The sequence below is a fragment of the Mesocricetus auratus genome, unplaced genomic scaffold (assembly GCF_017639785.1).
Source record: "Mesocricetus auratus isolate SY011 unplaced genomic scaffold, BCM_Maur_2.0 Super-Scaffold_100003, whole genome shotgun sequence".
Lineage (NCBI taxonomy): Eukaryota > Metazoa > Chordata > Mammalia > Rodentia > Cricetidae > Mesocricetus > Mesocricetus auratus.
The window spans coordinates 43110623-43136952 of NW_024429188.1; the positions used below are offsets into that span (position 1 = coordinate 43110623).

General features: G+C 39.0%; 1 protein-coding gene across 5 annotated transcripts in view; it reads left to right on the plus strand.

Annotated features, from left to right (window-relative positions):
* The window catches only part of Heph (hephaestin), a 93488-nt gene that overhangs the window by 40400 nt on the left and 26758 nt on the right, over nucleotides 1–26330 (plus strand). For all 5 annotated transcript variants that reach the window (XM_040744224.1, XM_040744223.1, XM_040744221.1 and 2 more), the window contains 4 exons: nucleotides 2511–2722; nucleotides 3652–3802; nucleotides 6702–6914; nucleotides 24940–25153. In XM_040744224.1, coding sequence (XP_040600158.1) covers nucleotides 2511–2722; nucleotides 3652–3802; nucleotides 6702–6914; nucleotides 24940–25153 — 790 coding nt within the window. The remainder of the gene's footprint in view (nucleotides 1–2510; nucleotides 2723–3651; nucleotides 3803–6701; nucleotides 6915–24939; nucleotides 25154–26330) is intronic.

The window sequence follows — 26330 nt, forward strand, 5'->3', positions numbered from 1 at the left end:
ATTTGCCTGCAAATTTCAAGATTCCATTGTTTTTTTCGCCCACTGAGTAGTACTCTATTGTGTAAATGTACCACATTTTCTCTATCCATTCTTTTTTAACTGCTTTTATATAAATTAGAAAATAGCTTGCTTCACATGTCAATCCCAGCTCCCTCTCACTCTCCTCCTACCCTGCCTGTCCAACACCCCCAGATCCCCACTAAATCCCAACTCCACTCTCCAGTGAGTGTGAGGCTCTTCATGGGGGATCTCCAAAGTCTGTCATATCATCCCCGGGCAGGAGCTAGACCCTCTCTCATATGTCCAGGCTGAGAGAGCATCCTTCTATGTGGGCTCCCAAAGTCCATTTGGGTGCCAGGGATAAATACTGATCTATTGCCTGAGGCCCCAAAGAATGCCAAGAGCACCTCAGTGACACCCATGTTCAGGGGGTTTGGATCAGTCCCATGTTGGCCTCTCAGCTGTCAATCTGGGGTCCATGAGCTCCCCCTTGTTCAGGTCAGCAGTTTCTGTGGGTTTCACCAGCCTGCTCCCAACCCTTGGCTCATCACTCCTCCCTCTCTGCAACTGGTTTCTAGGCGTTCAGTTCACTGTTTAGCTGTGGGTGTCTGCCTCTGCTTACATCAGCCACTGGATGGAGGCTCTAGGATGTCATACAAGGTAGTCATCAGTCACATCATCGGGGAAGGGCATTTAAGGTAGCCTCTCCACTATTGGTTAGATTGCCAGTAGGTGTCATCCCTGTAGATCTCTGGAAATCTCACTAGTGCCAAATCTCTCCTTAAACCTATAGTGGCTCCCTCTATTATGGTATCTCTCACCCTGCCCTCCTCTATTCTTCCCCCGACTTAACCTTCTTGCTCTCCCATGTCCTCCTCTTCCCTCCTCTTCAACCCCTCTCTCTGTCCCAGATCCCTCTCACCTCCCCCGATGCTCCCATTTCCCTCTGGAGAACCTGTCTCATATCTCTCTTAGGGTCCTACCTGTTTCCCAGACTCTCTGGCGGTGAGATTGTAGGATGGCACTGCTCTGTTTCATGTCTGAATTCCAAATATGAGTGGGTACATACCGTGTTTGTCTTTTTGTGAATGGGTTACCTCACTTCGGATGGTTTCTTCTAGTGTCATCCATTTGCCTAATACCCGGGTTTTCAATTCGATTCCATTGGTCTACCTGTCTATTTTTGTGCCAATACCAAGCTGTTTTCAGGACTATAGCTCTATAATAGGGTTTGAAGTCAGGGCTGGTGTTGCCTCCAGAAGTTTATTTATGGTACAGGGTTGTTTTGGCTATTCAGGGTCTTTTTTCCATATAAAGTTGATTATTGTTCTTTCAAGGTCTGTGAAGAATTGTGTCGGTATTTTGATGGCAATTGTGTTAAATCTTTAGACTGTTTTTGACAAGATTGCCATTTTACTATGTTGATCCTTAGCTATCCATTCTTCAGTTGAGGGGCATTTAGGTTGCTTCCAGATTCTGGCTATTACAATTCATGCTGCTTGGGCTGGAGCAATGTCTCAGCCATTAGAGGCTAGGTTCACAACCAAAAAATATGCAGGTTATATTTTTCAGATGTAAAATTAGTTTGTCAGGACTATGGACACCCCCACAGAGGGCCTCACCATCCCTGGGGAAATGAGGGGATAATGGGGGGTTGGGGGAAGGGCACGGGAGGAGGGGAGGGAAAGGGAGAGGGTCCTGGAACTGACTTGTGAAGCAACCTTGTTTCTTATCTAAATTTAAACTGAAAAATAATAAAAAATTAGTTTGTCAGAGGATATGCATATTGAAATTTTACCACCTATTTCCATATTGTTCTCTAGACAGATTTGTAGTCTGATTAACTTGTAGTTGCATCAATAGTACTGAAAAGTTTATTTCTTTACAACCTCACTTGCATTAGGACATCTCTACTTTTTTGTCAAAATGAGTGTCTAACAAGCAACATCAATGCAACTCACTCTTGTTTTGATTTGCATTCATTCAATTGTTTTATTTTAACATTATTTATACTAATACTAATATCTTACTTCATTTTAAGACTTTTGCAATTTGCCAGTATTATTTTCAAAAAAAGTTATTTCTGTGTACATTTAAACTCTCTTTATAGGTAAGGAAAAGAGCTAGATGCTATCTGAACCATTTTCACTGCAGTGATTAAAATTTATAATGTATTTGCCAATTTTATTGATCAGAAATTATTTAGGTGCTTTCATTTATACTTCTTTGATTACTAATATAATGAAAATAAAAATACAATTCTTTATATTGCTTGATCATGCTGTGTGTCCATTTAAAGGATTTACAGCCTTAAGATAGGCTGCAGGTCAGTGGTAAAACTCTTGTCTAGCATGCAAAATGCTCTCAAGCATTTCAGTATCCATCACTGCATGTTACTGCCATCACTGCTGCCTTAAAATGTCTTTGTAGTTTTCATTTTTATTATACTCTTTGGAGTTGATGATCCCTACTCTAGCCAATGTGAATAATAGTTTCATGTTTCCTTTCAGGCACATCGCATCCTGGCTTGGTAGCCAAACCCTTTGAAAAAGTAACGTACAACTGGTCAGTTCCTCCTCATGCTGGGCCCACTGCTCAGGATCCTGCCTGTCTAACCTGGATGTACTTCTCTGCAGCAGATCCTGCAAGAGATACAAATTCTGGCCTGGTGGGCCCTCTGCTGGTTTGCAAGGCTGGCGCCTTAGGTGTAGATGGCAAGCAGGTATTTCTGGGGTGTCTGGGTAGGATGTCTTGCTGGAGAGATGTAGAGTTGAGTTTCTGGGTATGTGTCAAGAATGGGGCTGGATCCTGGAGGTAAGGGAATAAAAAAAGATAAACCAAGCAATTATATCAGAAATTAATAGTTGGTGACTTTCTATCCTTTTGTATATTATTTACATGCAAACACATATCTCTCTTAGCTTGTGATTCTTACTTTTGCCATATCCCCAAATCATTATTCTCCCTCCCACCTCGGTGGTCCATAGCATTGTTCATAATTGATAACCTTGCTTTGTGTTTGCCATTCTTTTCGTTTAGCCCATCATTTCTGTGTAACTTGGAGCAAGTTATTTAAAATCTCTTTAGCTTATCTTTTTCATCTGTAAAGAAAGGGTTAACCAAGGAAATTGTCTTTGATTTCTTTGAAGAATCATGAAATTAATACACGTGAAGTGCTTACTGCAGTGTTTGGCATCTAGTGAACACCCAGTAAACATAAGCTTTAAAACTTACAAAGAATGTTAATGCATTTCTAATGTTTTTAATTTTCAATTTTCTTCCATAGACCTTCCCTGCTTTCTTAGCTATTTTCTCCTCCATCCTCTTCCCAGGTGACTTTAGGCTATCTTTGGTCACATACTGTGCTGTTTCTTTAATCCTCACCCTGTGCTTCTTCCCTGCTTCCTTTCATACATTATTCGCCTCTAGTCTTGTCCTTTTACTCTGCCCTTTCTCCTCTACAATTTGAAGTTTTCCTGAGGAAAACCTGCCTAGCAACAACTGCAGCTCTGAGCATGAGATATGGGCCTGGCTCTGAATCTGAAAAAGGAAATGAAAAAGAATCAGGAATCGTTGGGTCTACAACTACGCAATATTCAACTGCTGAAACAATTGTCATTCCTCCCTCTATTTTTTCCAATGGGACTACAGAAAGGAATGGATAAAGAATTTTTTCTCCTCTTCACTGTGTTTGATGAGAACATGAGCTGGTACAACAATACCAATAAAGCAGCTGGTATGTTGGATTCCCGACTGCTCTCAGAGGATGTCGAGGGCTTCCAGGACTCCAATCAAATGCATGGTATGCGGAATAGTTTTGCCTTTGACTATAACTTTGGGGTCTCAAAGAAAATGTAATTGTATCCACATTCATAACCAATTCCTTAAAGTGTTCATTTCATTGATAATCTGTATGCAAGGGACAAGCTAGATTGAGGAATATAACATAAAAAACAGTTTTCCTGTTTTAAAATTCATTATTATTATTATTATTATTTCTCTCTCGCTGTGTGCGTGCGTGCATGCGTGTGTGTGTGTGTGTGTGTGTGTGTGTGTGTGTGTGTGTGTATACGGAGTCTAGAAGAGGTTATACCATTGAACTGGAAGTGGTTGTGAGCCACTAGATGTGGGTGCTGGGAGCTGAACTCAGGTCTTATGAAGAGTTTCAAGAGCTTGTAGCCACTGAACCATGTCACCACCCTGTAACAACAGCTGTTCTTACACTGATGTCTTGTGCCATGATATGCATTGCACAGTATGGGAGGAACTAGAAGATGAAAATTGTGTATATGTGCTATTCTATAGGGTATGGCAGATTAAGCAGGGATGATATTCTTTAATTATTTTTCTTTGTAGTTCTGGTAACAGAATGCAGGTCTCTTTTACCTGCTAGGCAAGTGCTCTTCCACTAGGCTACACCTGCAGGTTCCCTCCAGTTTTGTCTCCTTTTACCCTTCCCCCACATCTCTTACCTCATCAAAGCGTGACCAATTTATTTCATTCTTTGCATTGCTGTGCCCCTCAGTTGAAATATACATTTTTCACCTATTTACCTTCAACATTTAGAAATTCTGCCCAGTTTCCAAGTTTCTACTCAAAAGCTACATTACCAATAAGTGCACTTCTTATCACTCAAGTCCAGAGTAGTGACTCTCATTTCTAAGTACCACTGTGTGCTAGGAATTTTAAAAGCATACGCTCCATGTATTATTCAACATTGTAATTATTTGTTACATGGTGCTTCATTACTTCTGGAGTATGCTGATTATCTCTGCCTCTTCCACATTTTATTTAATTATTAGGTTCTCACAAAGTGCATGTTAATTGAATTACTGAACTACAAATCAATGGGTAGACGGATGAAAGAATGAAGGAAAACTAGTCCCAGATTTCAGGGAGAGTCCAGTAATTTTTCAATGAGATGTGACTAGCACCCATGAAAATAATTATTAGAATGATCCAAACAGACTGCTATATGTGTATAGGACCCTTTTAAGTGCAAAGGAGAAAACTACTAATAAGGAACAAATTTAGGTGATTCGTTGAAGGATGGAATGCTTGGGTGGAGGCTGAAGACTGAATAGGGTTCCAATCAAGACATTATAGACAGGGGATGCAGAACTGAGGAATAGCAATGTTCTCATGAAAATCTTAGGGTATTGGTGAAATAAGTCCTGGAATCTGACTTCAGTGAAGATGGGAACACAGAAAAGTTTCACCATATTTGGGGACAAGTAATAATAAGAGGACATATAAATTAATGTATTGTCTTCTGCATCCTTCTTGTTTTCCTATCCCAGGGAGTACATTGTTATGGGACAAGTAAGGCACTTTCATGAGTCATATTATTCCACTTTGAATTTATTAAACTCTTAATAGGCAGTCATAGGGATACAAAAAATGAGATGGTTAATGTAGAAATATTTTGGACACCCTGGAATAAGTTTTATTACATAAATTTTCCTCAAAGGGAGAGGGAGAGATGGAAAGACAGAGGGATATTTATATACATATATATATATATATGCATGCTTCATAAAGGGTAGTTCTATTTGAGCTAGGGCATGATGGATGAGTAGATTAGTGGATTACATAGAGACAAGAAATGAAGTCTATTCTAGGGCTGAGGGGAAGTGTATAAAACTCAACAAATACACAGCAAATAAACTAGATTTAAAACTTTATGAAAAGTTTCTACACCCCTATAATCCTCTCTGCTGATGCAGCAATCCAAATCAGACCAAATCAAACTGAATTAGAAAAGCTCACGTTTAATGGATACAATGCTCCCCGATGACCTTCCAGCCCCCAGAGAGGAGACAGGAAAGGGAGACCAGAAGAACCACAAGTCTTGTCTCTGGGGGGCAGTTTAAGTGCCCTGTGGGAATGGTCTTGAGTTTTTTGGGGGAGTGGCCATCATTTGGTGGGCTTTCTGAGATGCAGCAGGTTCTGGAGGGAGATGGGAGAGGGGGGCTTGGGTGCAATTTCCACCATAACATCCCAGACTCTTTGGGTATGTGGATTCCAGGGGGTGAGGCAAAGCTTTTATCATAACATCCAAAACTCTTTGGGTATTTTAGATGTAGAGATGAATAGGTATGCTAAGACAGTAGTGTGTGTGTGGGGGGGTGGCTATGCCTGTATAAAGACTTCAAGGAAAGGTATTTGGAAAGAGGTTTTTTCACAACAGCTCTAAATATCCTTGGTATTACCAGTGAAAATACAGAGAAGGACTTACCTTGAACTTGGAACTGGAAAATACATTCTATCGGGGGTGTGAATTAGAACAGTGAGGAGAAAGAAAAAGCAGATACTGCAAGAAAACTAGAAAGTATAGCCTGAAAGAAAGTTGGAGAGCAGGAGTAAATTGAAGTTCAATGGTGTGTGTGTGTGTGTGTGTGTGTGTGTGTGTGTGTGTGTGTGTGTTTTGGCATGTGCATGAAGGAATTGAAGTAGCAGAAAATAGTTCATTGTTTCCAGAGTATGGTAAAGGAGGTGAAAGAGGTGAGACCAAAAAAGCTAGTTGGAGGTCTCATCCCAAAGGCATTCTATGAGTAGAATCTGACTAGCATAATAGAAAGCAGAGGATGATCTGCAATTTCATGCTATAAAAAATCATAGTATAGGGCTGATATGCTCCAGACCATGATTTGAGCCATCTAATCTCATTTTCCTGTTTTGTCTGTGTTTTTGTTTTCCAGCTATTAATGGGTTTCTGTTCTCTAACCTGCCCAGGCTGGACATGTGCAAGGGTGATATGGTAGCCTGGCACTTGCTTGGCCTGGGCACAGAGACTGATGTCCATGGGGTCACATTCGAGGGCAACACTGTAGAGCTTCAGGGCATGAGGAAAGGTGCAGCCATGCTCTTTCCTCACACCTTTGTGATGGCTGTCATGCAGCCTGACAATATTGGTAAGTACTTCAGCAGAAGTCACAGGACTCACAGGGTTTGTTATGTAGTGGGTCCAGAGTGACATGGGATAACATGGGAGGAGGAAGGGCTGGCGAAAAGAAAGGAGTGTGTTCAGGGGGCTTGGGAGATTTTCAAAACTCTTGCATTTCTTCAATGTATTGTCCATGTTCTGGTTATTTGATGTTTTCTTCATTTGCAGAGGTTGAGAAAGCTCTGTTCTGGAGCAAGAGGAGGGTAATTCAGGCACTGCTCAGCTTCAGGGCAGTGCAAATATGAGACAGTACATTTGACTACATAGCTCATTGGCCATGCAGAGACAGATTATAATACAATCCTATATTTGGGAGGTCAGTGGAATGGAGTTGTGTTTTGAACTCTGCTATTCTGTGAAGATTTCTGCAAGCTCTTCTATTTGTGTGTGTGTGTGTGTGTGTGTCTGTGTTTAGTCAAATGTATTTGTAATGAAAACAAAAGACTAGAGAAAACTGTTTTGTTCAACTACATGCCTTAGTTATAACTAAGATTGAGGAACACTTGCGGCCTTCCTTTGGGCTGTAACAAGGAACAGAAGTGTAAACAATGTGAAATGAAGTCATTGTTTGTGTATAAAAAGGAGGGACAAGAAATCTGAAGATCTGGAATACAGAATCTGCTTAGCTACTGCCAGAAAGCATGACATGAGCAATCTGCTTCACTTGCTTTCTTTTAGATCAGAAATCAAAACCTCAGAATGACGTTTACCAACCTGCTAATCAGTTTGTTCTAATCACTCCCTTATCTGTACAGAATCAGCCCTCCCTCCCTCCCTTTCTTCCTTCTTCCTCATTTTCTTTCTTTTCTGCACTTCCTCTCTTCTCACTTCTTTTTTGTGAAGAAATTTGACTTAAATGTTTTTCAGTTTTTCTCAGATTCCATTAACCTCAAGTTTTTTTTATAGTGCACCCACATTTTCTTTAGTCCCTAGGGTGGAATCTAGCCAGCAGGTGGCAAGTAACTTTGTAAGGAAGGTCTCTACTAAACTTCCATTTTTATTGTTTGTAACGTTTATTTTATTTATTTACTGACTTATTTATTGGTTTTTCGAGATAGGGTATTTCTGTGACTTTCGAGCCTGTCCTGGAACTAATTCTTGTAGACCAGGCTGGACTCGAACTCACAGAGATCCTCCTGCTTCTGCCTCCCGAGTGCTGGGATTAAAGGCGTGCACCACCAACACCTGGCCTTAACTTTTATTTTAGTTGTGAAAATTCTATTTATATTTGGAATATAATTCCTTAAAAAGACCAATTCTTTGCAACGATTTAAAACATTTCTTCATGGATGCGAACTTTACAAACACAACACAATGCGTTTCTCTTCAGATATCTTATTATTTTCCATCTACCTAGAATATTTTCTTGACCAGAAATAGTTGTTAGAAATCTATACACATCGGTTAAAAGAGTTGAAAGAAACAAGAGGAGCATGCACAAGAGGGTAGGAAAGCCCTGAATAAGAAAGATCATATTATTGACCTGCAATCCCAAAGCAAAACTCCAAATTTAATCTCCTTTTTGAAAAACCAGCTGGGATCCCCAGGAACATCTACATCCTTTCTTAGGGTTCATTATAACTTTAAATGAATCAAATTATTATTTTTTTGCTATCATGTAATAGACCAGAAAGGATAGCTTTAAAACATTCTGGTTAGACATGATAATATGTCTTTATAGTCCTGGTAACTTCAGTGACTGAGGCAGGGGGATTGCTTAAGCTCAGGATATGGAGACCACCCTGAGCAACAGGATTGAAAAAAGAAAAAAATGTTGAGAAGTCTGGAGGGAAATATAATGGTAGGTTTTCAAGTATAAAGCTTAAAATGTCACTATTGACTAAGATTCTTGAATTTTGTTACTCTTGAAAACAAGTCTTTTTTTTCTTTCTTTGCACGTTAATTATTTTTAAAACTTCTTTGTCAAAGAAATGTCAAGCTATATAATATTGGAATCTATAAGGCTCCTTTTAAATCACTTAAATTCACTTATTTTGCTAATTGATACAAAGAATACTTACTTGAAAGGGATAAATGACTTCCTCATTAAGCGTACTTATTGAGAAAAGATTGTTTAAAAAATGTATCCAAAAAAAAAAAGAAGTACAGACTATAAATTTTTAGCTTTTCCTCTGGTTCATCCTCCATCAAATTCTATTAATTCTCACTCCTGGATGACATTTTGAATCTGAACTTTCCATTTGTCCCCTGGACACTTGCTCTTTTATTAAGGAGGAGAGAGTCCACTGTGAGTAGTTCTCCAAAATCAAAGTACTATAATGACCAATCTAGATCAGAACCCGGCTTTAGAATTCTGCGGAGACTAGTATTGATGGGCAGTAATGAACATACGGTTGGGCTTGTTCAGCTTTGTGGATGATTTATACACCTCACTGTAGCCAAGCACAGTGTGCCATAGCTTCAGTCCAAACATCTTAGAAGGCTAAATTAGGAAAATGAATGACCTGAGCCAGAGAACTTGACAACACCCTGAGCAATAGAACAAGACTCTCTCATAAAACTCCCTGTTGGAGATTCAGCATGTTATGTTCTTATACTTATGTTTGAAAAAAAACAAACAAAAACCATGCAACAAAATCAGATATTAAAGAATAAACAAGAAATATTTAAAGAATCCATATGTATACCTACTGTCATCATCATTTTTTCTTTGCTGTAATATTTTTCATTTATGTATTTGTAATTTTAATGGGCTTATATTACCTTTAATTGAAAATATCATCTTGTACTTAAAAATAGCACCCTAAATAGTGGGCCTCAGCTAGTCAGACTGAAATACTGAGACTACTAGATCTTTAATAATAAAGAAGGTGTCAGATAAAAGGTTAAAGCCTGAATATATTATACTCCATTAAACTCAAGTTAGCTATTCAATAGTATAGATAATATATTTTTTTTTTACCACCCAGACCCTGATTAGTGTTTCTTTCCTTTGTTCCTTTTTTGTCATTGGAGCTCTTTCTTTGTTTGCTGTTTCCATCCTTCCTTCTCTTTGCCATTTCCTTTGTGTGGTCGTTTTGAAGACATTAATAGTAAACTCCGAGTCACCAATAAAATTTGTCGCTTTTGCACTAAGGGGAAAAATAATTAAAGTATTTCCTCCCGGTGTCATTTAACTAAGAACAAACCCAGATTAGAATTCTGTAGTTTTCCTTCCCAGTATCTTCTGTCCTCTGTCTTTCTGTTGTATGTGTGTGATTGTGTGCCTGCTTGAATGCTGTCCTGTGAATCTGCCCCTGCGTCTGTGTCTGTCTGGCCCTAACAAAGGACTTTGCTCTGTATCATTGAATAGCACAGAAGGTATCACATGGGAAAGGAATGAGGATCCTTTCCAGAAATCTTTAACAGAATTTTACAAGGAGTTAAATCACTCATCCTGACTGACCTGACTAGCAAGCAATACTATAAACATCATTGTTTGTCATGCAATATCTGAATGCTGTGTTCAACATTTATTGTAGATCTCCATTTTGTAACAATGCTCCCAAATTCTATTTTCGCTCTTTTCAGCAAATGATTATTAGAACACATGTGTTACTGTAGGTAAGAGACATGGAAGACTATATTATTTAAGATTACGGCTATGGGTTAATCTAGGTGGTAAAAGTTGATGACATGGCAAGTCCAAGGGAAGTAAGGTTGGTTGTTGCATTATTCTCTTAAAGGTAGGTTAAATAAACAGGGTAAGTACACAGTAAGCTAGAAGTCTTATGTGACCTCAAGGTGTATTTTTAACTCTGGCTATGAAGTCCAACAAAATTCCAGGTTCTTAGAATTGAAGAAATATTTGCATCAGTTTGCATCACCACACTTCTTCTGTTTTTGTTTTATTGAAGAAGTAACACACTGATGGAGGTAGTTACTGGTGAAGAGCTGGTCAAGGTATGGTGCATGGTAGGGGCAGTCTAAATCAGCATTTCACTTTGTTCTGGATGATCCTTTTGAAAAATAGACAAGGGCACACTAGTACTGCAGAAAAGAGGCAGACAAACTGAGTGGTTCTTCCTGTAAAAGACCACATTTTAAGATTTAGTCCTGAAAAGCAATTAGAGAGGTTGAACCTGTTAGTATAAAACATCATTTCAAGCTGTTTATTTTGAAGATAGGAATTTATAGTTGTCTTAGTTTGGATGGACTGAGTTAAGGCTATGTTAGCAGTTGTAGCTCTAACTGTGGCAGCTGGGACACCTGCAATAATCATTGCAATGAATCTTTTGTACATATAGGTTCAAGGGAATAATTAAGTTGCTCTGAAGCAGATTCTCCATGTCATGGGCAAGCCAGATTAACCGGAATCCTGGCATGCATGGGCTTGCTTTAGAATTAAAACTAAGAGAGAAAATATCATTGTAATGAGAGTAACTCTGGAAAAAGGTGAGAATTAGAAGTGGCATACAGTTTATATGTAGTTGAAAGTCAGGCAAGTGTCCCTCTTTTGTTTCCAGGTTGTTGTCTTCTGGTTCCACTTTATGGTGTGACTTTTCCAGTCCTGTTGTAATTGAGAAAAGGCATATAGGAGAAAGCAGAGATGTGAACCCACAGCCCCAAGTTCTAAAGGGAATAGTACCCAAACACAGGTTAGGTCCTTCAGATAATTTATATAAAATCATGGGTTTGGATAAACTCTTTGCTTTTTAAATTTTTATAGACGTCAGGGAAAGGACTGAGATAAACAGTTGTTAAAATTGCAAGAGTACATTGCTTTGGCAAGTTGCTACTGTTCCTTTATCCTCCACCCATTTTTATTTGTGTATTTGGTTTCTTTTTTTAATAAAAGATAAGCTTGTTCAATTATGATTTGTCCTTGGGGTTATAGGGCATTCCTTATAACCATGAGAGACATGGCCATTTCAAAGTTGACAAAAAGAGATAAAGGCTGAGATCATCAGAAGGACCATTGTCCATTTTGATCTCTCTGAGATCCTCATAGCAGAGAAACCCTCAGCAAATTTTTGCAGTTGATTAGTGTCTGAACTGTAGCAAAAAAAGAAACCTTTAAAGTTATCAACACAAACATGAAAACATTTTTAATATCCAAAAGAAATTTAAGGTTTTGGGACCATGTCTATGAAAATTTTACCTTGGTTTTGTAAAGCTTTGGTGGGTAGTACTTACAACTTACAAAAACCCCATTGATTTAAGTAGAGGCTTAATATCAATGAATTAAACATAGAGGTTTTAATGTCATATGTACCATCTATCAGTCTTGTCTTTCCCATACTTTGAATCATCTACTCAGACCCTCACAACTTGCACACGTTTTCTACCTTTCCTTTCCATATGGAAACATCTGACCATTTACCCCCCCCCTTTTTAAACTAAAACTCTTTCTTTACACCCATTTTTGAGTTTTTATGTATTGCTTTCCCCTTTTAATACTATGAGATATAGATGCTTGATTATTGAGAGGAGTCATTGGAAAGGCAAGTTTTTACATTATTAGGATGTAAAGATGTAGTAAAAAGCAATCTTTAAGTCAATCACAACAGCATGGTAGTTTTAAATGTGTTTTCCCATTGAAACCGGTTTGTGAGTTTACTTCTCTCAGTAGGAAGCCTATTGGCTCTAGGAGAAGGCAAACCCTGCTTTCCACATTGGAAACTCTTAAAGAGCTCTAGTCACAATTTATATTTTCACAAGTCAATAAAAGAAGTAAGCTGCCAGCAATCTCTTCATCATTTCCAGCAAAGGCCATAAAGTTCTCTGTGTGTGTGTGTGTGTGTGTGTGTGTGTGTGTGTGTGTGTGTGTGTGTGTGTGGCTTTGTTTGTTTGTTTTTTGTCTGATATTGGAACAAGACTCCCCGAGTGTGTATTAAGGTCAGGGATTTCATTTGTTTATTTACTTACTTACTTTAGACCCTTGCTTCAGAGTCTGTGAGCCTGTTGTGAGTCTTGAGGACTGGAGGGCAACTGTGCCTCAGTTTAGAAGTTTTCTTATTTTAGAGACTCAGATAATTCCACTTTCTTTTCACGCTCTCAGATTTATATCATCAGCAAGAAATGTGACCATCCTTTGTCTGCCGAGACAGTACAAAGCCAAAATGTTTTCAAGGTGAAAGCTGTGGATGGACTGGCCAGGCAGCCTCAGGGGAAGTACTGGCAGAGGCTTGCTTGCTGGGACAAAGAGGCCCCAGAGGAATTGCATAGGCATGGTGTGCTCCATGAAACTTTACAAGCTTGTTTTAATGATGTCTCAGATCTAATTTTTAAAAGAAATTTGTTAACTGCTGTGCATGGATATAACATAGAGGGCTCAAGACATTCTCCATAGTGAGCGCAGAGGGCAAAGTGGAAAGGCAGGCTGTGCATTGGAGTGCTTAAGAGAGAGCCCTCTGCTTGTGGTGGCAGTTGAATTAGAATTAAACAGGACTTGACTAAAACAACAAGAAGAAGGAACTAAAAGCCTAGAGGAGAGCTTTCAGGTCATGGACCATTGCTACCTAGAGTGACCTGTAGGTTCTTCCCACCTGAGATGTCCAGATTTCCCTTTTCCTTGCGACACTGTTCCCCACTGCAGACATATAAAGGGAGCTTTGGGGAGAGTCACAGACTACTGTTACTTTTGGCAACTGAGACATCCAAAATTCAAATCCCTAACATCCCATGCGTCACCCACAAGCAATCTTCCCCATGCACTCATATAAATTCAGGCTATCCTGCTCTCACACTGGGTGCTTCAAATGTTTCACTAATGCATTAAAAGTATCTCACACAGAACACCAAAATGTGTGGATTAAACACATTAGAGATTGCTTATACAGGGCACCAAAATGTGGTCAGTTTCAAAGTATTAGTAATAACCTTGGAGTCAGTATTACATTAGGAACACAAAAGCACATCCTCTTGGTATCATTCAAACAAGAGCTGCTATCATGTAAACAAGAATGAGATTTGATTTCTCTTCACTCTCCTTTTGTCTTCTGTTGTCTGTTCATCTGTTGTGTGAGTCTGAATTTCTCATTTTCCTTTCATCTCTCATTCCTGTGTACTGTTTTGTTCCCTTGCTTTGATGTCCTTTTTTCTTATTTTTTTCTCTTTTTCTTGTTTACCTCCCATTTGCACGTTGGTTTTACTTATCTTTATACCCTTATTTGCATTATTCTATTCCTTACTTTACCAATTTTCTTCTACTCTTGTCTCTTTTTAATTTTGCTCTAAGATGTCTTTAATTTATTGAAAATGGGTTGTTTTCTCATATAATATATCGCGATTAGAGTGTCTCATCCCTTTATCTCTCCCAGTTCCTCCCCACCTCCACTCCTATCCAGATCCACCCACTTCCTGTCTCATAAGAAAGAGAACATACTTCTAAGGGATAATAATACAATAAAATACAACAAGATAAAACTGAAATTAACACATTGGGATAAAACAAAACAGACAAGCAAAAGGAAAAAGAGCCCAAGATAAGAACAAGAAACAGATAAAAGACTCAGATCTAACCATAACCAAACCCAGGAATCCCATAAATAAAATAAAAATAATTTTAAAAGTCCTGACATGACATTATGAGACAAAAAACCTCCAAAGAAGCCAGTGCATTTGTTTTCTTTTTACTGTTGGGCATGCAGCCTACCCTTAAGAGTGTTTTTTTTTTCCTCAGTGAGACTCTCTTGGAAAAAAACTAAATTTTCATTTGCAAGTAGTTATCAATTAGAGGTAACTTCTGGATTAAGGATGGGTGCGTATGTCCACTTTTTTCAGCTCTAGGACCCCATGCGGCTTAGACTCTTGGAGGCCCTGTATATACTGCTACAGTCACTGTGATATCGTATGTTGATCTAGAAGTCCTTGTTTCTATGGTGACCTACCTCCCCTTGACTGGCACACACACTTTTTCCTCCTCCTCTTTCACAGGATTCCCTGAAGGCTAAGAGAGGGATTTGATGGAAATTTCCCACATAAGGTTTAGTGCTCCTAGGTCTCTATCTGCATACTGTCTGGCTGGAGGAAGCTTCTCTGATGATGACTGAGCAAACACTGATCTGTGAGTTAGCAGAATATCATTAGGAGTCACCTTATTTCTAGTTCTTTTAGTAGACCAGCATTATTTGGTTTTCTCCTAGGTCCCTGGACTATCTAGTCTCTGATTCTTGGTCACCCAAACAATATTTGGTATGGGTTCCATCTCTTAGAATGGGCCTTAAGTCAAATCATATATTGCTTGGTTATTCCTACAAGCTTTGTACTACTATTGAACTAGGGTATCTTGTAGACAGGACACAACTGCAGATCAAAAGGTTTGTAAATGGATTGGTGTTTATGTTTCTCCTTTGGTAGCCTGCAGAGTACCTTCCACTACCAAAGATACTAGTACATAGAGGTAAAGACTCCATGGAGGGACCATTTCAACTTCTCTGTGTGCAATGAGTTGTGTAGATGTTGTCTTCAGCAATGGGACCTTGAGATCAGCTTTTGGAGAGCAACCTATAGTCTTAGGAACAGTCTGGGTTGTTTGGGGGTTTCTATGAGACCTCCTTGGCCAACAATTCTGTTAGGCATAATTCATTACCAGTACTGGAAGCTTCATTGAATGCTAAGAGATGTCCAATTAGGGCTTTCTCTCCCCCATTATTTGACAGTTTCATTTATATCACTTTCATGTATGTATATATTTTAGGAAGCTTTTAATGTGTTAGGTTTCATATTACTCCTCAGATGTCCTTAATTTTAGCTATCTCTCCCTGTATTCCCTCCCTCATTCCTATATCTCCCTCACCTCCCCATTTTATCACCCTTTTCCAGTCTTCCCCACCCTTCCCTAATTACCTATTTTATTTCTCTTTCCTAGGTAGAACTATCTGAGCCCCCTACCACCTTCCTTTCTCTATACCTAATCTCTGTGGTTCTATATATTATAGGTTGGTTGTCATTGGCTTAACAGCTAATATCCACATAGAAGTGAATACAGTCTATATTTGTCTTTCTGGGTTACCTTCTTTAGGATGTTTTTTTCCTAGCTCTATCCATTTAACTGAGAATTTCATGAGTTTATTTTATTAACGGTTGAGTAATATTCCATGTGTAAATGTGCCACATTTTCTTTTTCCATTCATCTGTGAATTGCATACAGTTTGTCACGAATTTCTGACTATTATGAATACAGCAGCTATGAACATGGTTGAGCAAGTGTCTTGTGGTAAGGTGAAGTGTCTTTGGGTATATGCCCAAGAGTGGTATAGCAGGATCTTGAAGTAGATCAATTTCTATCTTCCTGCAGACCACTACACTGATTTCTTTAGTGGCTTGCAAGTTTGCCTCCCCACCAGCAATGTGTGAGTGTTCTCCTTCCACCACATCCTTGCCAGCATAAACTGTCATTTGTTTTATTGACCTTAGCCATTCTGATGGGTGTAAGATAAAATCTCAAAGTGCATTTGATTTTTATTCCCCTGATGACTAAGGATGTTGCATGTTTCTTTTTAAGTGTTTCTCAGTTATTTGAGTTTCTTCTTTTGAGAATTCTTTGTTTAGATTTATACCCCATTTTTGAAATGGGTTATAACTTGATACCCAGTTTTTTTTAGTTCTTCATACATTTTAGATAGTAGGTCTCTATCAAATGTGGAGTTGGTAAAAACTTTTCTGATTCTGTAGGCTGCCATTTTGCTCAAATGATAGTATACTTTGCCATGCAAAAGTCTTTCAGTTTCATATCTGCTTTTGTGCAACACCATGCTGTTTTCGTTACTACAGCTCTTTAGTACAACTTCAAATTGGGGATGGTGACATCTACAGCAGTTTTTCTTTTCCAGAATGTTTTTAGCTACCATAGGTTTGTGTGTGTGTGTGTGTGTGTGTGTGTGTGTGTGTGTGTGTGTGTGTGTGTGTGTGTGTGTGTGTGTGTGTTTTCATATGAAGCTGAAAATTGTCTTTTCTGTGAAGAAATGTTCTGTAATGTTTATGGGGGTTGTAATGAATCTGTAGATTGCTTTTGGTAAGATGCCTATTTTGACTATATTAATCCTACCTATCCATGAGCATACATTTGTCTCCTTCCATTCTGTAGCTTTTCTTCCCTCTATCTTTTTCCTCTTTTTATTCCCCCATTCCTCATTTTGTATTTTCTAGTAAACTTTTTGAGTTGATATCTGTTTTCTTCCACTTCTTGTCTTATGTGATGGATGAATCAGGCAGCTTAAAGATAGTGGGAAAAGGTAGTATGTATGTAGATATTACCAAGTTCATAATGGCACTATGTGCCAAGAACTATGGCAGGGAGGGAACTGTGAAAAAGTTTTCCTGACTTACAGAGTGAAGGTTTTCTAGGAAAGCAGACATTCTGACTGAGGTTTTACACCTGTAGTCTCTGACACAGGTGAAAAGATCACTACAGACATCAAGAAGCAGTACTTTAACTAGAGAAAGTTGGCTCTAACGATTTGTTTCTTTACTTGATATGGTATGGTAAAAGGTATTTATAACTGTGGTAATGTTTTATTTGTAACAATGATGTGGAGTGTTAATATTGTGATGTTCAGTATTAAGAACCTGAAACAGAAGAGTATGGAAAAAGAAGTGGCCTAAAAAACAGCATTGATATGAGAAAATGTATGCAACATTATACGATTCTTCCTGGAATGTTTTCTAGTTGTTTCCATAGCATCAAGTGTTTATCAGACTTTTTAAAAGAAAATGCTAGGTCCTGACCTGTAACATTACTTTGATATTTCACTTTTTAATTCAATTAATTAATTTATGGGGGTGTGCATACCACAGCACTTGAATGGAGTTAAGATGACAACTTTGTGGAGTTGGTTTTCTCCTTTCATCAGGAGAGGTCCACAAGCAAACTCAGGATGTCAGGCATGGCAACAAGTGCCAGGACCTTCTAAACAACCTTACTAGCCTGGCTTTTGGGCAGTGTGCATAAATCACTCCATTTGCTGGTACATTTAGTCATAAAACCACTATTAATTGAACACCTTTTACTGTTAAGATTGTAATAGTGTGTTAAATAAGATGTGTAACTGATATAGTATGTCCTTCTGTATGCTGTGAATATGTGTTGCTTTTCTTGGTTGATAAATAAAGCTGTTTTAGCCAATGGCCTGGAAATATATAGCTGAGGGAAAATTCAAATAAAGATGCAGAGAGAAGGAAGGCATAGTCAGGGAGATGCCATATAGCTGCTGAAGGAGTAACATGCTGGAGAATTAGCAATAAATCACAGTCTCATGGCAATGCACAGAACAAATAGAAATGGGTTAATTTATAGGTAGAGCTAGCTAGTAAGCAGCCTGAGCCATTGGCCAAACAATTACCATTTAATATTAGCTTTGGTGTGATGATTTTGTAATTGGCTATGGGGACAACGTGTGGGGGAAACTGGTCCAGTAGAAATGGGCAAGACAGAGATACTTCAAACAACACACAACAGTCTTTTTGAGTGTGTGATTTTTGTGTTTTGATGTATGATCTTGCTATACAGCTGTGTTGAAACTTGCTGCGTTGAATTTATGATTGATTATATTGCCTCTACTTCCCAAGTGCTAGGTTCCAGACATTCACCACCATACGTGTCCTAATATACATAAATAAATTCAGATACTGATACAGGTTAGAAAACAAAAGGCAGTGATAATGCTATTTTAAAGAAATTGATCCAAGAGAAATACTCTGTGAAAAATGTGATCTGAAACCTGAACCCTAAATGGTGAGGAAAAGGAACAATGTAAAGATTTCTGAGCAGAGAGTGCTAAGTGATTGCAAATACCCTAAAGTGAGAACAAACATAGCTTGTTCAAGAGTCAGTAAAATGTCAGTCTGGCTAAACATGGTGATTCATGCATGTATTACCAGAACTGTGGAGACAGAGACAGAAAGATAACAAATTTGAATCCAGTTTCTGCTACATAGTGAGTTCAAGGCCAGCTTTGGCTATGTAAGGTGACTCTATTTTAAAAGAAAGATATATAGAGAGAAATCAAGCATTGACATGCAGTAGGTTAAGGTATGTTTTATATGATATAAAGTTATAGATTCTCTCCCCTGTGTCATATAATCTATTGGTGACTCTTCAGAGTTTTCTGTGTCATCCTAAAGTTTCCATTTCCGGTTTTATTTCAATTTGAATTTCCTTTAATTATTCTATTTTGTTAAATTCCACTACCATTTCTTGTATCACTTTCATTATTTCCTTCAACTGTTTTCCCTCATGGGCTTCATTAAATGATTCATTCATATTCTCTTCAATGTCCTTGAACATATTCATAATTGCTACTTTGAAGTCCTTGTCTTGTGCTTCAGCTATATTACATTCTACAGTGCCTTCTGCAGTAAGAATACTAGATTCTGGTGGAGGCATATTTGCCTGGCTGTTCCTGTTTCAATTTTTTCCAAGACAATGTTTTTCTGTGTAGCCCTAGCTGTCTTGGAAGTCATTCTGTACACCAAGCTGGCCTCAAACTCAGAGATCGGCCTGCCTCTGCCTCCTGAGTTGCAATTTTGCACTGGGATTGAGACATCTAGAATTATATTTGAGATTTTTTTTGGAGTCAATATCTGTTCTTGAATTTTTTGGGTGTGTGTTTTAGTCTTGTTATTGTTTCCCTCTCTGTTTCCAAGAAAAGTAGGCTGTGGGTCACTGGAAAAGAGTGTTTCTGTGGGCCAGTAGGGAACACAAATGAATAGAGATAGACTGAGAAGGCTGATGTGAAAGGGCTGTACTGGGTTTGCACCAAGAAGTGGAGCCCCACAGCAATGGAGTAAAACACTGACTTTTTTTTTGAGAGTCTTTATTTTATATTTTCTTTTATTTTATTTTCCAGTTTAAATTTAGATAAGAGACAAGGTTGCTTCACAAGTCAGTTCCAGGTCCCTCTCCCTTTCCCTCCACTCCTCCCATACCCTCCCCTCAACTCCCCCCAACCCCCCCCCGTTATCCCCTCATTCCCCCAGGGAGGGTGAGGCCCTCCATGGGGGTGTCCATAGTCTGTCATTTCATATAGGGCAGGGCCTAGACCCTTCCCCAAGAGTTCAGGGTGAGAGTGCACCTCACATTGTTCTATGGGAGTCCAAAGTCCATGTGTATACTTGGGATGGGTAATGATCTGCTGCCCAAGGCTCAATAGATTACCTAGGCCTCCTCACTGACACCCAGATTCAGGGGGTCTTGATCAGTCCCATGCTGGATTCCCAGGCTGATGCCTGGGATTCAAGAGTTAACCTTTGTCTGGTCAGCTGTTTCTGGGGGTTAAACCAGCCCAGTCTTAATCCCTTTGATCATCAGGCCTCCCTCTCTGTTACTGGCTTTCTTGAGTTCAGCTCAGTACTTAACCAAGGGAGTCTGCCTCTTCTTCGATCAGCCACTAAATGAAGTTTCTGTTTCCCAGACTCTCTGGCCATAGGATTGTAGGCTGGCACTCCCCAGATCTATGTCTAAAATCCATTTATGAGAGAGTACATGCCATGTTTCTCTTTTTGTGACTGGGTTACCTCACTCAGGATGGTTTCTTCTAGTGTCATTCATTTGCCTGCGAATCTCATGACTCCATTACTTTTTTCTGCTGAATAGTACTCCATTGTGTAGATGTACCACATTTTCTCTATCCACTCTTCGGTTGAGGGACATCTAAGTTGCTTCCAAGTTCTGGCTATTACAAATAAAGCTGCTATGAACATAGTGGAACAGACATCTTTGTTGTATGAATGGGCATCTTTTGGATATATGCCTAAGAGTGGAGTTGCTGGGTCTTGTGGTAGGTTTATTCCCATTATTCTGAGGAATCTCCATACTGATTTCCAAAGGGGCTGAACCAGTTGGCACTCCCACCAGCAATGGAGGAGTGTCCCCCTTTCACCACATCCTCTCCAGCATAAATTGTCATTGGTGTTTTTGATTCTAGCCATTCTGTCAGGAGTGAGATGGTATCTCAGAGTTGTTTTGATTTGCATTTCCTGGATGGCTAAGGATGTTGAGCACTTTCTCAAGTGCCTCTCAGCCATTTTACACTCCTCTATTGAAAACTCTCTATTTAGTTCTGCAGCCCACTTTTTAATTGGGTCCTTTGATGTTTTGGAGACTTGCTTCTTGAGTTCTTTGTAAATTTTGGAGATCAACCCTCTGTCAGATGTGGGATTAGTGAATATTTTTTCCCATTCTGTGGGCTGCCTTTTTGTCTTGCTGACTGTGTCCTTTGCCTTACAGAAGCTTCTCAGTTTCAGGAGGTCCCATTTATCGATTGTGGATCTCACTGTCTGTGCTAGTGGTGTTATGTTCAGGAAGCTGTCTCCTGTACCAATTCGTTCAAGGGTACCACCCACTTTCTCTTCTAAGAGATTCAGTGTGGCTGGATTTATGTTGAGGTCTTTGATCCATTTGGACATAAGTTTTGTGCATGGCGATAAACATGGATCGATCCATATTCTTCTACATGCCAGTCTCCAGTTATGCCAGCACCATTTGTTGAAGATGCTTTCTTTATTCCATTGTATATTTTTAGCTTCTTTGTCAAAGATCAGATGTTCGTACGTGTGTGGATTAATACCCGGGTTTTCAATTCGATTCCATTGGTCTACCTGTCTATTTTTGTGCCAATACCAAGCTGTTTTCAGGACTATAGCTCTGTAATAGAGCTTGAGGTCAGGGATAGTGATGCCTCCGGACGTTGCCTTGTTGAACAGGGTTGTTTTGGCTATCCTGGGTCTTTTGTTTTTCCGTACAAAATTGATTATTGTTCTTTCAAGGTCTGTGAAGAATTGTGCTGGGATTTTAATGGGGATTGCATTGAATCTGTAGATTGTTTTTGGCAGGATTGCCATTTTTACTACATTGATCCTACCTATCCAAGAGCATGGGAGATCTTTCCATTTTCTGAGGGCTTCTTTAATTTCTTTCTTTAAAGATTCAAAGTTCTTACGATACAGGTCTTTCACTTGTTTGGTTAGCATTACCCCTAGGTATTTTATGTTGTTTGTGGCAATTTTAAAGGGTGATATTTCTCTGATTTCTTTTTCAGCCCTTTTATCATCTGTATATAGTAGGGCTACTGATTTTCTTGAGTTGATCTTGTAGCCTGCCACTTTGCTGAAGGTGTTAATCAGCTGTAAGAGTTCCCTGGTAGAGTTCTTTGGGTCATTGATGTAAACTATCATATTGTCTGCAAACAGTGAAAGTTTGACCTCTTCCTTTCCAATTTGTATCCCCTTGATCCCCCTTTGTTGTCAAATGGCAATGGCTAGAACTTCAAGTACCATGTTGAAAAGGTATGGAGAGAGTGGACAGCCTTGTTTTGTTCCTGATTTTAGAGGAATTGGGTTGAGTTTCTGTCCATTTAGGTTGATGTTGGCTGTTGGTTTACTGTATATAGCTTTTATTATGTTTAAGTATGTTCCTGTTATCCCAGATCTCTCCAAGACCTTTATCATGAAGGGGTGTTGGATTTTGTCAAAGGCTTTTTCAGCATCTAGTGAGATGATCATGTGATTTTTGTTTTTCAGCTTGTTTATATGGTGGATTACGTTGATGGATTTTCGTATGTTGAACCATCCCTGCATCCCTGGGATGAAACCTACTTGATCGTGGTGAATGATTGTTTTGATGTGTTCTTGGATCCGATTTGCTAGTATTTTATTGAGTATTTTTGCATCAATGTTCATGAGGGATATTGGTCTGAAGTTCTCTTTCTTAGTTGTATCTTTGTGTGGCTTGGGGATCAAGGTTATTGAAGCCTCATAGAAAGAGTTTGGCAAAGACCCTTCTGCTTCTATTTTGTCGAACACTTTGAGAAGAATTGGTATAAGCTGTTCTTTGAATTTCTGGTAGAATTCTGCACTGAGGCCATCTGGACCTGGACTTTTTTTGGTTGGGAGACTTTTGATGACTGCTTCTATTTCCATAGGGGTTATAGGTCTATTTAAATTGCTTATCTGTTCTTGATTTAGTTTTGGCAAGTGATAGCTATCCAGGAAGTCATCCATTTCCTTTAAATTTTCGAATTTTGTGCAGTACAGGTTTTCAAAGTATGACCTAATGATTCTCTGGATTTCCTCAGAGTCTGTTGTTATTTCCCCCTTTTCATTTCTGAAATTACTGACTTTTAAATGAAGATGTGATAGGATTTACTGATGGAATGGATATAGAGGATGATGAAGATAGAAGACCTGGGAGGTAGATATGAAAAGAAATGAGAAGACCCTTTCTTTCAAGATGTCTATCAAATAATCTAAGGCACTAATTTTAAATAGAGAATACTTCAGTCTCTTACCATGCCATTTATGTATGGAACACACAATAATGAAAAGGTCAAGAGTATAGTGTCCATTAGGGCCCAAGCCATCTGGGAGGGATTTCTAAAGGAGATAAACTATGAATTGTGTCTTGAAGAAGGAGTGGGCTCTCACAGAGTTTGAGAGTTGGACAAACATATATATATATATATTTCAGACAGGAATAACATCATGAGTGAAAAATGCAAGGTAGAAATTAGATATGTAAGGAGGCAGTCAGAAAAAGATTTAGTTACCAAAATAATTGAGTGGGGAAAATGGGGCTGGATCGATAGTATAGGGACAGCTCATAAGAGGCTTTGCAACTGATGAAATATTTGTAGTGGTATGGTAGGCAGTAGACCACAAAGTAAGGAAGGAGGAAAATAATAAATGTAAGATAGTTAGCTCCATTTGATTAACATAATCTGAGCCAGAGTTTATGACACAGAAACCTGTGGCTGGAGACAGGTCCATGTAGCTCTGCATCACAGATATCCAAGATAGACATCTGAACATTTCATGGTATAAAACCTAAGATGCCATCTTTACAAGATCTATCATGTAAGCGATGTGTGGTGACACACACCATTGATCCCAGCATTTGGGAAGCAGAGGCAGGTGGAGCTCTGAATTTGAGGCCAGCTTGATCTACAAAGCAAGTTCTAGGACAGCTAGGGTTACATGGGGTTACACTGGGAAACCTGTCTGAGAGAGAGAGAAGAGAGAGAGAGAGAGAGACAGAGAGACAGAGACAGAGAACAAAATAAAAGGAAAAAGTTAAAAAGATCTAGCATGTAAGCATCAGACAGTTTCTTTTAAACATCTATTTAAATCCATATGGTTTGTTTGTTGTTGTTGTTGGTAGGGTTTTATATTTTGGGGTTATTTCATAGGAAGAAAGAGGTCAGTGTTTCTATCAAATGATAATTATTAAGCTGTATTGTTTACTGTTTATTTATAATTTCAATTACTGAACATTTGTTAGACATGGTGATATATATTGTATTTCTTTCTGGGTTAATTACTATTGGCCATGTATTTATGTATGATGTGAATGGGTGAGTCCGGTGGCGTGTATGGTATGACACATGGAAATTAGAGTACAACTTTTAGAAGTGGGTTTTTACTCTTACTGTGGGTTCAAGGATTGAGCTCAGATTGCCAGACTCCTGGGGAAAATACCTTGACTTGCTGAGCAGTCTTGTAAAACAGCCAAAAGGAGTAAGCAAAATGTTTCTCAATTTACTGAAGAGGAAACTGAAACACAGAGCATTGAAAACCTGTACAAGCTTAGATGGCTAATAAGTAACAAATAGGGTTACTCACTACCTAAGAACAAGGGCTTCCAATGATGCGGCAACCCTGGAAGAGTTCCTTATTCTCCTGGAAAATGTTAGTGGTTAACACAGTGGCTTTGGAACTGGAACTCTTCTGGGTCTTTAGTCTCAACAATTTTTTGTTTGTTTTTCCAGACAGGGTTTCTCTGTATTGCTTTGGAGCCTGTCCTGGAACTTGCTCTGTAGACCAGGCTGGCCTTGAACTCACAGAGATACACACCTGCCTCTGCCTCCCGAGTGCTGGGATTAAAGGTGTGAACCACCAATGCCAGTAATCTCAACAAATTCTAATGCACTTTAATGTACATAAGAGCTTTCTCATAAACTGTCTTTCCTCTGAAGTATAGCTAGGAAAAGGGTCGATATCCCCATGTGCTTTCATGGGTATTCTCACTTAGATTTTGTTCTCCAATTATCTTTTAGGGACATTTGAAATCTATTGCCAAGCAGGCAGCCACAGAGAAGCAGGGATGAGGGCAGTTTACAATGTCTCCCAGTGTTCTGGTCGTCAAGACAGCCCACGACAACACTACCAAGCTTCAAGAGTCTACTACATCATGGCAGAAGAGGTGGAGTGGGATTATTGCCCTGATAGAAGCTGGGAACTGGAATGGCACAACACATCTGAGAAGGACAGGTAAGGTTTCAGAAAAGGAGAGATCACAGCTTTAGAAAATCATTTCAAAGGTGAAGATCCTGAAACTAAAAGTAGGAGGCATTTTTTTTATAACCACCCAATATGATGCCAATATGAATCTAGAATGGAGGGATCTTGAAGTCCAGCTTCATGTTTCTTCTACATTCATTAGCTATGGAACTGAAGAAAAGACCTCGCTACATTCTTTCTCTCTTAGCCTTGCTTCACTTCTAATTAGCTAAAACGTACCTAGAGTGGGATTTAAAGTTCATAGGGGTTTACTCAAGCAATGAACTAACTCAAGGTCATTTATTACGGTAGAGACCAAGCTGGGAAACAGAAAAAGTCCAAAACAGAGTACTTTAAATAGGTTACAATTTTATCTGCTATTTACATATGAACAGTCTAGGTCTGGCAGGTGAACCAAGCTGCCCTCATCTTGTACTTTCTGGGCCCCAGATGCTTATTGTAGTTGTTCCTATCCCCAACTTTCAAGTTAGGGTAAGCAGCAATGCCTGTAAGGATAGACCTGTAAGCTTACATATCAATTTTTTCTCGTGTTCTATTTCCTAAGCTTATTCACATGACTACATGTAACATCTGTGTGAGTAGCCATGTGTCCCAATAAAACCTAGGTGATTCTATTACTAAAGAGAGGGGGAGTGAATACAATCTGAGGTACAATGTATTACTAATAATAGTTTTCTCTAGTTTGTGGTGCTTTCAGTGTCTTTTGTCAGTTCTAGACCATTACAAATTTAGGTTGAAGTCTTCATGCAAACATTCTGTGGGAGTGAGAAAATGTGAAGTTTCTTCTGTTAGCCCTTATTTCTTCTACTATGCATAGCTGAAAAAAACATTACTGGAGAAGAAGGAAGGGTAGGAACAGTAGATTTAACTCTAAGTCCTGTCTGCCTTCTGGGTGACAGTCTTTCTGTACATATTCCTGTCAGTTCTGGGCTAGTGATTGTACCTCTGAGGCCAACCTATTTGGAATATTCACTGTTAAAATTAATGATAAACACTGTCAACTGTTAAGAATCCTATAATGAAAAAATATGTGTTCCCACTTTTGTTCTCCAACAGCAGCTACGGGTGTTCAACTGACACTTTTTGTCTTGTCCTTTTGTAAAAATAATTCCAAATCTAAGACTCTATTAAGGCTAGAACCAAAGCC